The sequence below is a fragment of the Physella acuta genome, unplaced genomic scaffold (genome assembly GCF_028476545.2).
Source record: "Physella acuta isolate Inbredline_101_S28 unplaced genomic scaffold, ASM2847654v3 ptg002191l, whole genome shotgun sequence".
Lineage (NCBI taxonomy): Eukaryota > Metazoa > Mollusca > Gastropoda > Physidae > Physella > Physella acuta.
In genome coordinates this window covers 129572-144723 of record NW_026733692.1, presented here as the reverse complement: position 1 = coordinate 144723, position 15152 = coordinate 129572, and the positions used below count along the sequence as shown (strand labels likewise).

Below are 15152 nucleotides of genomic sequence, written 5' to 3'. Positions count from 1 at the left end.
ATGCCTGGTAGAAACTCTGTTCTTAATTTTATTACATCAGTATTGTGTATATAGGAAAAAGGTGCTTTGCACACTGGGGAAACGTACTCACAAAGAAGTTTGATATGTTCGGTTCGAACGCTGTTGTTCACTTGGATGAAAAAACGTGTTGTTGTTGTTGTTTTTTTAGATTCCTCCATCAAAGCCATCAAAAACAATTATTTAAAAAAAATTAAGCCTGAAAATTAATAAAGCAAATATTACTTTTAGAATCAATGTTATAAAAGTTGCAAATCCGCAAATTATGAAATGATATTTTTTTTTTAATTCTAGCCTACACTACTATTTATTGTCATCAAGTATATTTGAAGTTCATTTCGTAACACAAACATTGATTGGCTGTACAGGAACTCCGTGATCCATCTTTTGAAAACCCCCTCTTCTTAGAAATGTGTTCGCAAAACTTTGCCGATAAAATTTAAAACAAAAATTAAAAAGTAAACCACCTCACCTAGTTCAGCCATTATTTTTGTCACTTTCTGTGATAAAAAGTAAACAAACGACTTGTTTTGCTTTTTTAAAAAAAAATCGTGTTAAGTTACAGAAAATACCAGTTCACCAAGTACATCTAATTTTAAGTAGAGTCCATCAAAAATCAGTCATGGTTTTTTTTTGTTAATTTTAATAACAACGCACTAGATTTTAAAAATGTTCAAACACCACGAAAAATAGTAACCGCTGAGTCCATTAATAATTATTTGTTTTAGTAATAGACTTGTTTTTTCGTGAGAGCGGTAGATCTGTAGATTTAACACGTCGTATAAGAAATATTAAAGATTGGTGCTAAGACCACTCTCGAGTCTCGACACCTCCATACCTCAATACCACCACACCTCCACACCACCACACTACCACACCTCAAAAACTCTACACCTCAAGATCTCCACACCCCACCCAACAAACCCGGCTATGAGTTCCCAACCCGCGTAAGTTACACCTCCGTCGAATAATTATTACGAATACGTCTATCACTCATATACTTTCATTCCCTTAATCTAAACGTCTCTCTACCTCTAATCTGCCAATCTCCCAAAACTTTCTCTATCACTCTCAAATCTCTCCCCACCCCATCTTTAAGACTCCCTTGTATTTTCTCCGTGATATAAAACCCTCGCAGATTTAATCCATCAAAAAACGGCCACACGTCTCATTCAAAGACCATTATTCCTAATTTCTGGGCCTCTCATCAGCAGCAGATAGCCCCTGCCGTGTCAATCACCAGCTAACCAGGAAATCAAATCAGGACAGGAAATTGCTCAAGTTTGATCAAAAGATGAAACTTCTAGAAACTATGTGCATATATATATATATATATATATATATATATATATATATATATATATATATATATATATATATATATATATATGAAACATAATTATTTAGTCATTGCGAATTAAAATCAAAATTTATAACATTTGAGTGTATAAAAGCTAGAAAAAAAAATGTGTTCTTATAACTTTCTAGACGAGTTAGATGCATATAATGTTTAGAACCTATAGCTCTTAAGCAACTGTACCTTACCAACTCTGCCTCTACCCACGGCACATCTGTTGCGACATTGTTAAATAAACTCTAAAAGGCTATCAACTTTTACTACTCAAATAAGTCAGTCATTTTAAATATGTTCATGACAATTTTACTCACTTTCTTAAATCAGAGCAACGATTAGTTTGTTTATCTGTCCCATTTAAAACGTGAAGCCTGATCTAGTAAACAATAAAGGCCCATTTATAAAGGTGCACCGACTGTGAAATCTTATATTCTCGTTTAAAATCGATTAAATGATCACTGTATCCTAATGCACATGAGGCGATGACTAGGTAGTATCAATCACTTGATCGATTAGTTGAGCTGGTGTTAACGAATGGTGTTTACAAGTTCTAGCGCCGAAAGGTTTGAGTCAACATATTGCAAGCAATTACTGGTTTTTTTGTTTTTTCTTAAGCACATAGTACAGTTGTGAGGTGTGACATTAACATTTAAAAAAATAATTATTATATTTTCGCCAACATTAACTGTGTTTCTTTCAGACTTCTCTTCGGCGGGCAAAAGTGGGGGAGGCGCCCGTTAACAGATTCCCAATTCCCCTCCCTCTGAACGAAATAAAAATTCAAATTGAAAATATTTTAAGAAAATACTTTTAACCAGTCCGCCCGTAGCCCCCGGAAATATTAGTTGTTGTTCCTCCCCCTCCACTCCCGGAGAAAAAAGTCTGAAAGAAACACTGACACTACTTTTGGTTCCCTGGTTCCGTTTTATCATGTTAAATGTAAAATAAGAAATTATTCTTTAATAAAGAAAAACAGATTTTCGTTTGGTTTTTGTTGGTTTTTTTTTTTACATTTTTTATTGCATTTGTTAATTTTTATTTTAAAAAAAAAGATTTAAATACATTTTATTTTTAAAGTAAGTATCATTCAAGTATGAATGAATATATGGGTATTATTATGGGCGAATATATTATATTTTAACACAAATCCTGTTTAAAGTATTATAATAACTCAATATGAACACTTATATATATTCACATTATTATTTTATTAAAGTATAGATTGTACATATTTAACCATATTCTCCCCCAGAAATCGCGACTGGAACCAGTGAAGCGGACACGATACGTCGACTGATCAGCGAGAATGTCACAGTCTGTTGATCGGCTCTCAAGTATCGATCACTGACATACATGAGGGATTAGCTGGTGACTGACCAACAACTGACCAGGTGCTAACATGTCTGACACACACACTGGGTAGAAAACTTCACATACCTGCAGATAAACATGGTAAGGTGGTTGTGAATATTAAATTACTACTTGTATATTAATGGGGTAAGTAGGCTGTGAATATTAAGTTATAACTGGTATATTAATAGGCTAAGTAGGTTGTGAATATTAAATTATTACTGGTATATTAATGTTGTATGTAAGCTGTGAATGTTAAATAACAAGCGGTGAATTAATATGATATGTATGTTGTGAATGTTAAATTATTACTGGTGTATTATTTTGGTAAGTAGGTTGTGAATGTTAAATTATTACTGGTGTATTAATGTGGTAAGTACATTGTGAATATTATATTAAATTATTACTGGTACATTAATGTTGTAATTAGAATGTGAATGTTAAATTATTACTGGTATATTAATGTGGTACGTAGGTTTTATCTAGTAATTTATTACTTGAACATAAAGAAGGTTAATAAGTCGTATATGTTTAAATATAACATGGCAACCAGTACTGCTGTTTGGAGTATATAAATTATTTTTTGCCTATGGGTTTACAACTATTAACACATTGTTCTATTAAACACACTGAAACATGTTAAATTAAAACAAAAATCTATCTGTGGTGTCTATCCTTAAGCAATGACAAGTTTTAAGACTAAGGTCGTAATCGGTTGTCAGGTTAATGATACAAAACCCACATAGAAAAAAAAATATCAAAGACGTTTTTACTTTTGTCCTCGTTGTCGAATTTAAAAAAAAATAAAACAGTCCGACGCAATTTATCATGAGCAAAACGGGTGAAAAACACAATTAATAATTCCTAACTAATAAACAGGCTACGCCCACATTTTACAGGAAGTTTAGCGGAAATGTTATTCTAACAACCAGACCCAACCGTGAGGTATTGAAGTTACCGAAGTCATCAGTCATCCTGACTTGTGAAGTCACTTCTTCCGTTTGAGACAAATGTTTTCTAGATACCGCCAGAATGAGATAAAAAAAATTCTGATAGATTTAGCACAAAAATGATGTATGGTTACATTTTTTTTCCTTCCTTTTCATCTTTTTTTTTAAAAATTAAATAACGAACATATAACATGTTTTAGTTAGAAGCGTGGTTATTAAAATCAGTAGTGTCTTGACTATGTGTGAATATGAAGGTCTGAATATGGTCAAAATAAGGTCATTATATTTTTTAACTAAAGACACATTTGTATAACTAACTTAGTTAGTTATACTTAGCATGGTTATTAAAATCAGTAGTGTCTTGACTATGTGTGAATATGAAGGTCTGAATATGATCAAAATAAGGTCATTATATTTTTTAACCAAAGACACATTTGTATAACTAACTTAGTCAAACAAATCTAAGTTAATTAGTTTATAAAAAAAACAACATATCCATTCATCATCCCGTTCGTGGCCAAGACAGATGGAGCAGATAAAGTAGAGTTAATCTGTTTCACAGACCTCGGCATACAGTTGGATAGTTTGGTCAGCGCTATGCCTAACCATCTTAATTACTTTGACATGAAGATACACAATGGAACTGTGGACTCAGGGCCTTCCTACAGACTCGAGCACGGGATCCGAGTTTGAGACTTTCGGGCTAGCAGTCGTAAGCCCTACCGTTCGACCACGCCGTCCCTCCGCAGTATACATTATTTCACGGCAGCCGATTAGAAAATAAATCAATGTTCACTTCTCTCTTCACCTCTGTACGTATACGTGCAGTAACTGATGATTACTGGATAAGTAAACTGACTGACATGTTTAAGAGCTATTCACCGATAGAACAAGAGATCTCTCAAAAACATGTATTATTTTCTTCCATTACTTTTGTCTAGAAACCATAACGTTAAAAACTAAGATGGAATCATGACACGAGACTCCACCAACAAAATAAAATGGAGATAAAAAAAAATTCTATGATGCATTGTCGGTGACATCATACAAGGGAAATGCAAGAGCGATAACTCTGTTTTCGTAGATTATAGTAGACGCCATAGAGGAGGAAACAGGGGCTTAAGTAGGAAAATGTAGAGCCCAGAAGTCAACAATGGTGGATTTTTTAGCTGTGTGGCTGGTTGATTTAATTTTGTTTTCCTTTTTTTTTGCCTGGATTGGGGTTTGTTTTTGTATGCACGCATTATGCAGTAATATCAGATTGTAGACAAGTTTCTTAATTTCCTGTTTGATTGATTCGCCTGTAAAACTATGGTCCACTCGCTGCCTCGTGGTTCCAGTCCACGATATTCTGGTCCATTTCATCGCCATTCTGCTCTTGTTCTTAACGTGGAGGGCAAATGGATAAATCAGACGGGAAACACGTGATAATGACGTTGTAAATATGGAGGTTTGAAGGCTGTCCTTGGGGTCTATTGTATAGATTCAGTACTGTCTGCTGTTTTAAAGGGCGGGGTGTAGTTTGATGCCAACATTTTAAAGTGTGATTCCAGATTTGTCGTTATTGTTTATTCCGCAAACAAATGTAAATGAGATTTGAATTTAAAAAGTGTTGAACGAAAACATCAGACAAAAAGTTGCCGTTACAACTGTTAGAAATTCAGAGAGTTGTTTTTTTTTTTTTCATTAGGTTTTTAAATAGAAAATATGCGGGGTGGGAAAAGCTTTTGTTTCTGTGCAGTTTTTTTTTTTACTTAAAGTCTTAGAACTTTATGTCAAGGCGTCTTCATGAATATGCTAGGATATGCTAGGATAACAAACATACAAAAAAATTAACTTCAGGCAATTACCTAGTAAAACTATTAAAATGGCTTGCCATTATTATAAACAACAAATGCTTTTGTTTACTGGTAGAGTGTTCAAATTCGATTTATCAAATCTCAAGTTCAGCTTTTTGTCTAGACTCTATTAAGGCAGACAATTGTGATTTTAAAACAAAAAAGCGATGTTTATTTATTTTTTGTTTATTTGTTTGTATACATATTTTTGTTTTGTTTTGTTTTATTCTTGGAGAAAACTGCACCATCATCAAGAAATAAAAATGCAGACGCATCTTTAAAAAAAATAATCCCTTACAATTCATGCCCGTTTTTCTTTACGAACCTCCACAAACAATGGACGATATTCTAAACGGTTTTATTCTTCAACGCTACGGCCATAATTTCTCAAGTGTTCGCCATACAGACTCCGTCTCCTCAATATCAAAACAAAAAATCAAAACATCGAACGCTAGAGCAGGTTTAAACTCCAGACAAGAAATGCATTACCCGTCGATGTATTCATCACTCCACAAAGTATCCTATACTTACATCCACGCTTATATCTGACAGTAAAAGTATCACAAAATAGAGGAAATTTATCGCGAACGTGTTTTTATAATGGCGAGCAGGGGTAGACAAGGAGTGTAAGCGTTGGCACACGACAATTTATGGGATGTAGATGTCGCGACACGCAACTGTTCGATACTAGCTAATGGCACTTTGATCCTGGGGTGTCTGAGCCGGTACTCGCGGATATGATGGCCAGATTTTTCCTGCATTGGATTTCTAGATCGAATTGCCAGTTTGCAGATACCGTCATCAATCTAACGCGTTTTTTTTTTAGCATTTAGCTTTATAATGCACAATGGCAAAGTACATATGCAAATGTATGTTTGAATGACGCCACTGATAATAGGTTTTAAGTGCAAAGTGTATTTTCAAATGTTACCGATGTGGAGAATATAATACGTTATTACAGTACGAATGGCATTGCACCAGAAATACATTACTTTAAAATGGATGCTTAATATTTGTAATATATTTAATGCACTTTCAGGGTTCAAAAGGATGTGGTTTACTAGGTCGAAATGTTTTTTTAAATAAGATTAAAGTTCTCATCGAAAAATGGGTTGTTTAAGGGTTATTGTGGAATAGATGTATTTATTATCACTCTGTACCGGTTTTAGGGTTTAAGGTAATAAAGAATTATCTATTAGAATGTAGATTTGACACTTTTTTAGAGGAAAAAAAAATGAAGTAAATGTGTAATTATATGGGAATATGTCTCAAAAGATTTAAACGCATCAGGTTTTGCTAGTGTGAAATAGTATGACAGGTTTTGCTAATCCAAAAGTTTCGAGTTCGATTCCGGGTTCAATTCAGTATATATATATTGACTGTTTATTTTCGCCCGTTTTATGGAAAAAGTGTAACAATACATCAAAATAACAAGATATCTGTCTTCAAGAAACATCGGCCATTCAGTATATTAAGTTGATTATTCGGTACAAAAGCTAAAATATATTTATGTTATAACTGGAGTATTCTCAACCATGAGCAACAACTTTTACACGCTAGTAAGATTACACCCAGTATAACATTAATTAATCATTGTAAGTGGACACTAATTAGCCAACATCCGGTCATCCTAATCAAATATTGAAACCCCTAATGACTGCTCGTATTGCCTAACTGGCCTTGACCTTGTCCAACCAGACATGTTCTCGCTCGTGTTAGCTTCTCGTATGCCCGGGGGTAACATTACTACCAAAACAAGTTGAAGACTTCAGTCTGTTTTTAGATTTTGAAACATTAACAAGTGAAAATGGTTGTCTCAGTTTGTATCTGTTTTACCAGTGTCACTTAATAGACTCGTCTGAAAATATCTGTGTCATTGTGTTAGTAGTTTTGAAATAGCATGTATATATGTTAGTCTCTTAACCTATTTGGAGGTACCGAACCCCACCAGTTTCAGATGCGCATACACCGAAACCGTCTTTATAGTTTAATTGTACACAATAATAAAATCCGATCTTGAATCATTTGAGTCGGGTTTGTGTTTTGCCCTACACCGAACCCTAAGCCTGACTCACCGAACCCCTGGGGTTTGACCGAACTTAGGTTAAGAACCACTGTGCTATGTTAAATAAATTAGGTTTAGGGCTATAGTAGGACTTTAATTTGGGGTTGGGTTAGGGATAAAGTTGACTACAGCAGTTTATATTTGTATTTTATTTACTACCGGTAATTAAACATCTTTAATTTTAGAAATGATCCATTTATGTGACAATATCTGACACCGGTAAGCTAGAAAACATACCTCAATGCTGTCAGTATAATGTACTAACATTAGTTAAATCTACTCAGTCCTTCAAAACTAGAACGACACTACCATTATGTTGAAATCAGTTACCTGATAATTACTTGACAAAAATACAACACATAAATAATTGTGTACCGTCCTGGTCGGGTTGTAGTGCTCTCAGCTGACTACCTGAATGTCTCGATTTCAAATCCCGGTTGTAACTTGAGTATTTAGGACTTACCTGAGTCCACTTAGTACTGATGGGTGGCTTATTCAAGTTAGGGAAATTAAAGGCTGCTGGACATAGTGCTTATGTCAAACAATTAAAAAATAGCTAGAAGGAACGCACAATCACAACACAATTTTTAAAAATCAATAAAAGAAAAGAAGGATGAACACAATTTAATAAAGCAAAAATATCTTAAACAAATATGCATGCAAAACCCTAAATAAACGAAGTAATAGAAGTACCAAAAGAAACAAAACAATATTTGTCCCAAGCAAACAATATCTCGGTGTAATGACAAATAATTCATAGAAATTACTCTAATCTTTACTAGACGTTGTTAATTTAAGAGGAGTACCGTGCCAGTGATCTAGAGAACACATAGGTAATTCAGTAACTGTGAACAATAACCAAAAAAAAAAAGAAATTCAAAACAAAATTTCCCAAAAGTAAATATTAATTTTTGTTTTTTAAAGTTATAGTTTTATGGGGTTATTGTGAGAGATTAATTTTAATATGGCAAACTCGCTTAAATTTATGATTATTTGAAAAGTAAATACAAATGTTTACAGTATTAATACTCCCAGCTAGGGTGTTTTTAAATTATTTACCAATTTCTCCCTACGATGTATACACAATTTGAATCTTAGTCATTGATGTCTTTAAGATTAAACTCCCATGTAAAAATTTAATCAAAATACTTCCAACATTATTTCTTTTTTATATTCTTTTTTTTTGTCTGTTTGAAATCAGCAACACAAACAGAAACGAAAATATTTATTCACAGAACCCATTCCAGACACTGCAGCCACTAAGCCGAGAGCCAACACAAAAAATGTATCGTTCTGTCGAGAAAAATACTGCCTCCCTGTAGTTATGTCCCTTGCTTTCTTTGATGTTAAATTAATCTAACATTAAATTCAAACGGATTTCCGAAGTGATTCAGCCGTATTAGCAGAAAACTTCAATTAGTTTACACATGTTATATAGCTTAACCTTTATTTCGGTTATATGTTTTCAAAGACGTTTGCATATTTTTTGTCAGCTCAACTATTTTTAAATTGTTAATAATTTAACTTTTAAGAAACAAATTTAATATATAATATACATTTTTATTCCTATAGTAATTTTAGATTTGCCCCCCCCCCCCCTTCCGCCCCTCCTTCACCCACCGGTTTTCTTTTTCAATAAACTATAGTTAATATTTTGATGTGTCATATTAAATTGTTGTGTTTAAACTTAAAACAAAGCCCTGTAGCTTATTTATAAATTGAGCATCGCTTTAAAAGATGGAAATTTTAATTGAACGATCAATTTTTCGAATGTGTTTTGTTAAAAGAGGCTGAAAAGAATTTTTTTTTAAATAACGTTCCGGATTTCATTTTTTAACTTTCTTTTCACACTTCACCGGAACTCAATCAACAGTCTATTAATTAGAAGGAAATCAAAATCTGTACAACGTATTCGAAACATTTTTTTTACTGAAAACTGGTCTAAAGGACAAGGCAACACTTCTTTTGAACTGTTTATTCATTAACTTAGCATACTTTTTAACAAGTTTTAACGACTAGCTTTTAGTTGTGCAATCTTTTAGTATTCATAAAGATGTTGAGGAAAACGTATTGACTATAAATATTTGTATAATAGAGCTCTAGAAGTTAATTAATTAGTGAACTCTCGAGGCGGTTAATTAAGACATAGAGGCACATTATATCAGGCCAAATGTAATTTAGTAACATATAACGTGCTTTAGTGTATAGCCAAGTATGTGTGTAGCAATTAATGACATATCAGTTAAACAGTATGTGTGTAACCATTATATGTGTTTTAATGAATATCTCATGCATGTAAAGAGAGATGTAATGTCAACATTATGGCCTAGTCGTTTTGTATGTTGTTTGATATGTGCTTAATAGTATGGACTAGTTTGAGAGTAACACTGTTTTGTGCATATCTAGGTAGGGGTTTGTGTGTAATGACTGGTATCTGTTTAACAATACCACGTGGTCAGTGTTGTTTTTTTTTTGTATGTTTACAGTACGGGCAGATCCACTGTGTCATTCGGGAACTGGTACAAACTAAATTTGGAAACGAGGCGTGGGAAATTATACTGTAAGTATTTGTTTGTTTACCTACCTGATTTATTACAATTTGTATTAACTAGAATCACTGACTTGACAGGGTTATCAAAGGGAAATTCTGACGCCTGACTTCCTAACTGGACGCTTTTAAGAATTACTGACTTCTGAATTCTTGACTTACAGTTGTTAAGACGCTCTGACTCCTGACTTCTTGACTTGGCTTAGTAAAGACTTACTGACGCCTAACGTCTTGACTTACGTTAGTAAAGACTTACTGACGCCTGACTTTTTGACTTACAGCTGTTAAGACGCTCTGACTCCTGATTTCTTGACTTGGCCTAGTTAAGACTTACTGACGCCTGACTTCTTGACTTACCGCTGTGAAGACTCACTGACTCCAGAATTCTTGGATATTGGGGTGGGTCCGTAAATGACGTGACACACCTAAGTGGATCGTTAAGAATTTGGAGGCGAGGAGTGGTAAGCCTTGGGGGGGGGGGGGGGAGGGGGGAGTCTAGGAATATGACATTTCGATAATTTAAGATATAAAATCATTACGATGCGTTAATTACCTTCTGATGAAATTCATTTTAGGAACTTTGTGTCATAATATTAAGTGTTAGTGGATTGGGCATTGTGTAAAATAATTTCCTAAAATAGCAGCAAGTCATTTATGGACAACCCCCAGCTGGTACCTGACAAAAGACTTCGTACAAAAATACCCCCACGTTCTACTCGAACCCCTAGCTAGTGTTCAGCTTGACGTCTAATTAAAGCAGTACTGACTCACCCAATGGCACAACCGTATTCCTATACGGTTAGCACTACTGATTGGTACTTAGTGTTTTCTTTGACAGATGGCGTCCTTCTATAACTAGTATAGGAAGATGCTTCATTTATTAAATATTTCAGTGTTAATTATACTAATTAATATTTCAGTGTTATTTATAATAATCAATACTTCGGTGTTAGTTATACTATTTAGATATTACAGTGTTAATAATACTAATTAAATACACTTAAGAACTTTATCATTTGCGTGTGATGTATTAGGTAGCCTTAGTGTTATAAGGGGGAATCGGAAATAGACAATAATGTGGTTTAAAATGTGTACAATTGTACAATGTGCCGGCTTTTAGTGATATAGAAAGTAAGATATGGTTCTAAGTTCTCGACTAGAATCAAAAAGCAAAATTATAAAAAAGAACCAAGTTTGATGTACGTTCATAGAATGGAATGTAACTGCCGTTAGCGAACGTTCACCACTGCGCTATTATATAGCACTATAACCGCTTATTTGTTTTCTAGCAGCCAGTCAAACTTGGATGAACATGAGTCTTAATGCTGATGTTTTATAAAGTTGACGGCGTCGCCTTTTCAGAATTCCTACGACTGGCCTGCCGGTTTACCGAGGAAAATCCCGGAACGCCCCCACGTAAAAAAAAAATCCCGGTCGGCCCTAATAAACAATACGGTTTTAGGCTTATTAATGTTTCGATTTTTTAAAAATAATTTCTCGCATGGATCCCCATCAAGCTGAGAATGATCATCAGACTTTGAAGGTGAAAAAAAGGCTTAAAGATTGATTTATTTTTATCTGGGGTTAAAGGTCACTATTAAAATTCCCCGGGTCTTTTGGACACAGCCAGTCCACCCCCGCTTACCCCCATCCTCTGTTCCACCTCTTTAGCAACTGTATATTACTGTTGTGTTTATTACACCACTGTATAACACTGTAGTTTATTACAACACTGTGTAACACTGTAGCGTTTATTACACCACTGTATAACAATGTTTTGTTTATTACATCACTGTATAACACTGTTACGTTTAATACACCACTGTATAACATGTAGCGTTTATTACACCACTGAATAACACTGTTGCATTTACTACACCACTGTATAACACTGTGGTTTATTACACCACTGTTTAACAATGTTTTGTTTATTACATCACTGTATAACAATGTTTTGTTTATTACATCACTGTATAACACTTTTGCGTGTATTACACTACTGTATAACAATGTAACGTTTATTACACCACTGTATAACAATGTCACGTTTAATAAACCACTGTATAACACTTTACACCACTGTTTAACAATGTTCATGAATGTGTTCTCTAGGAAGAAGTCCAAGTTGGATGAACATGCGAGTTTTCTCATGTTCAACCGGTATGATGATACCAGTACATTCAATCTTGTGGGAGCTGTGTCGGACACACTAGGTAGGTTACGTGTGTCTAAACTTTGTGTCGGACACACTAGGTATGTTACGTGTGTCTAAACTTTGTGTGGGAGACACTAGGTAGGTTACGTGTGTCGAAAGTTTGTGTCGGACACACTAGGTAGGTTACGTGTGTCTTAAGTTTGTGTCGAACACACTAGGTAGGTTACGTGTGTCTAAAATGTGTGTGGGACACACTACACTAGGTAGGTTACATGTGTCTAGAGTTTATGTCGGACACTAGGTAGGTTACGTGTGTCTAATGCTCTGTTTCGGATACACTAGGTAGGCTACGTGTGTCCAATTTGTTTCGTCGGATACACTAGATAGGTTAAATGTGTCTAAAGTTTGTGTGGGACACACTAGGTAGGTTACGTGTGTCCACATTATTTTTTGTCTGACACACTAGGTAGGTTACGTGTGTCCACATTATTTTTTGTCTGACACACTAGGTAGGTTACGTGTGTCCACATTATTTTTTGTCTGACACACTAGGTAGGTTACGTGTGTCCACATTATTTTTTGTCTGACACACTAGGTAGGTTACGTGTGTCCACATTATTTTTTGTCTGACACACTAGGTAGGTTACGTGTGTCCACATTATTTTTTGTCTGACACACTAGGTAGGTTACGTGTGTCCACATTATTTTTTGTCTGACACACTAGGTAGGTTACGTGTGTCCACATTATTTTTTGTCTGACACACTAGGTAGGTTACGTGTGTCCACATTATTTTTTGTCTGACACACTAGGTAGGTTACGTGTGTCCACATTATTTTTTGTCTGACACACTAGGTAGGTTACGTGTGTCCACATTATTTTTTGTCTGACACACTAGGTAGGTTGTGCGTGTCTAAATTGTCTTATGTCGGACACATTATGTGGGTTTTACGTGTCTGATGCTCTGTGTCGGACACACTAGGTAGGTTACGTGTATCTAAAGTTAGCGTCAGACACATTAGGTAGGTTACGTGTGTCTAAACTTTGTGTCGGACACACCAGGTAGGTTACATGTGTCTATAAAATGTGTATGACACACTAGGTAGGTTACTTATGTCTAAATTTTGTGTCAGAAACATTAAGTTCGCAACATATGCCTAAAGTCTCATTGCCGGACACATACACTAGGTAGGTTCAATGTGTCCTTAATTTTTAGATGTCGGACACATTAGGTTGGTTTTATGTGTCTAGTGCTCTATGTGGGACACACTAGGTAGGTTTTGTGTGTCCAATTTTTTAATGTCGGACACATTAGGTAGGTTACGTGTGTCTCAAGTGTGTGTAGGACACACTAGGTAGGTTGCATGTGTCTTAAGTTTGTGTCGGACACACTAGGTTCGTTACATATGGCTTAATTCTCATTGCAGGACACACACTAAGACTAAGTAGGTTTTATGTGCCCCTAGTTTTTAATGTCGGACATAAGATTGGTTTTAAGTGTCTAATTCTCTGTGTCGGACACACTAGGTAGGTTACATGTGTCCAATTTTTTGTATGTAGGACACATTAGGTTGTTTTTACATGTAGACAGTTTGTAATGTTGGACAAATTATGTTGGTTATAAGTGTCTAATACTCTGTGTTGGACACACTAGGTAGGTAATATGTATCCAAGTTTTAAAAGTCGGACAAATAAGGTTGGTCATAAGTATTTACATTCAATGTGTCGGACACACCAGTGTTCAAAGATTCATTGTCGGACACACTAGGTAACTTTTAAGTGTCCCAAATGTGTGCGACACAGTAGGTAGGTTATACGTGTCCAGAGTCCCTGTGTCGGACACACTGAATTAAACCCAGGTAAATTTTGCTAGTAAATATGCAATTTATGGGTGATGACTAAACTGAACAATATTGAACACAATTCATGATGGACGTCAGCTTTGCGCATAGAGGGAGAGAGAGAGTTAGCCTAAATCCTTTAATGAAAAATTGTAACAAGATAATTGGAATCTTTGGTTATCATTAATTGTGTGCTTAATATAGTCTTGTAGCTGTGGGGGGTGGGGGGAGGGGGGTGGAAGTAGAGCGGGACATTGGGGAAATGGAAGCAACCCGAAAGTCCCTAAGACTACCCAGCTCGGATGGGGTACCTGATCCACATTGGGAACAAACTTCACTATCCCCCACTTGGGGAAGTTACTGAAACAGGTGTACTCTACTTCACCTGCCCTGTTGATAACCACCTGATGCCACTTAACCTGTCCAAGATCTGATTACCTTGTGGTCTAACCCTAGGCGTACCGGTGGAGACGGTTCTGGAAATCTTCGGCGAGTTCTTCTTCGACTACTGCCTACGTCACGGGTACGACAAGATGCTGCGCACTCTAGGCAGCGACATCAAAAGCTTCATTCAAAACTTGGACTCGCTTCACTCCCTTTTAGCTCTCAGCTACAAGGGGATTGCGGCCCCTTCATTCAGGTAATTTTTTTTTTAGAACAAATTTTTTTTCCATAATTTGTGAGGATTAATTTACGCATGGATGGTTGAAAAAAATCAATAAATTATATTTAAAACATTATTTTTTCAAACAATTTTTAAATTTTTTTAAAAATCCCTGTTTATCTCATTTCATCGGGCTTAGAAAGAAATAACCACAAAAAGTGTATTCATAATTTAAAAGATATTAGATTACAAATTGCGACACATATATTAAATGAATTTAAAAACTATTCAAAATACATAAATATTTCAGATGTGGAATAAATTATATTTTAGAAATTACTATAGATTTACGCTATCTATCAAAAGCCAGCTAATGAATTATAATTAATTAATAATGAGCAGGTAACGTTAATCATATAGACATGCACTAG

At 35.0% G+C, this 15152-nt stretch overlaps 1 protein-coding gene across 1 annotated transcript in view; it reads left to right on the top strand.

Annotated features, from left to right (window-relative positions):
- Positions 1 to 2695: 2695 nt before the first annotated feature.
- The window catches only part of LOC131932517 (guanylate cyclase soluble subunit beta-2), a 38006-nt gene continuing 25549 nt past the window's right edge, over positions 2696 to 15152 (top strand). Inside the window, exons 1-4 of the mRNA XM_059289437.1 lie at positions 2696 to 2824; positions 10062 to 10135; positions 12236 to 12336; positions 14574 to 14757. Coding sequence (XP_059145420.1) covers positions 2822 to 2824; positions 10062 to 10135; positions 12236 to 12336; positions 14574 to 14757 — 362 coding nt within the window. The 5' untranslated portion in view covers positions 2696 to 2821. The remainder of the gene's footprint in view (positions 2825 to 10061; positions 10136 to 12235; positions 12337 to 14573; positions 14758 to 15152) is intronic.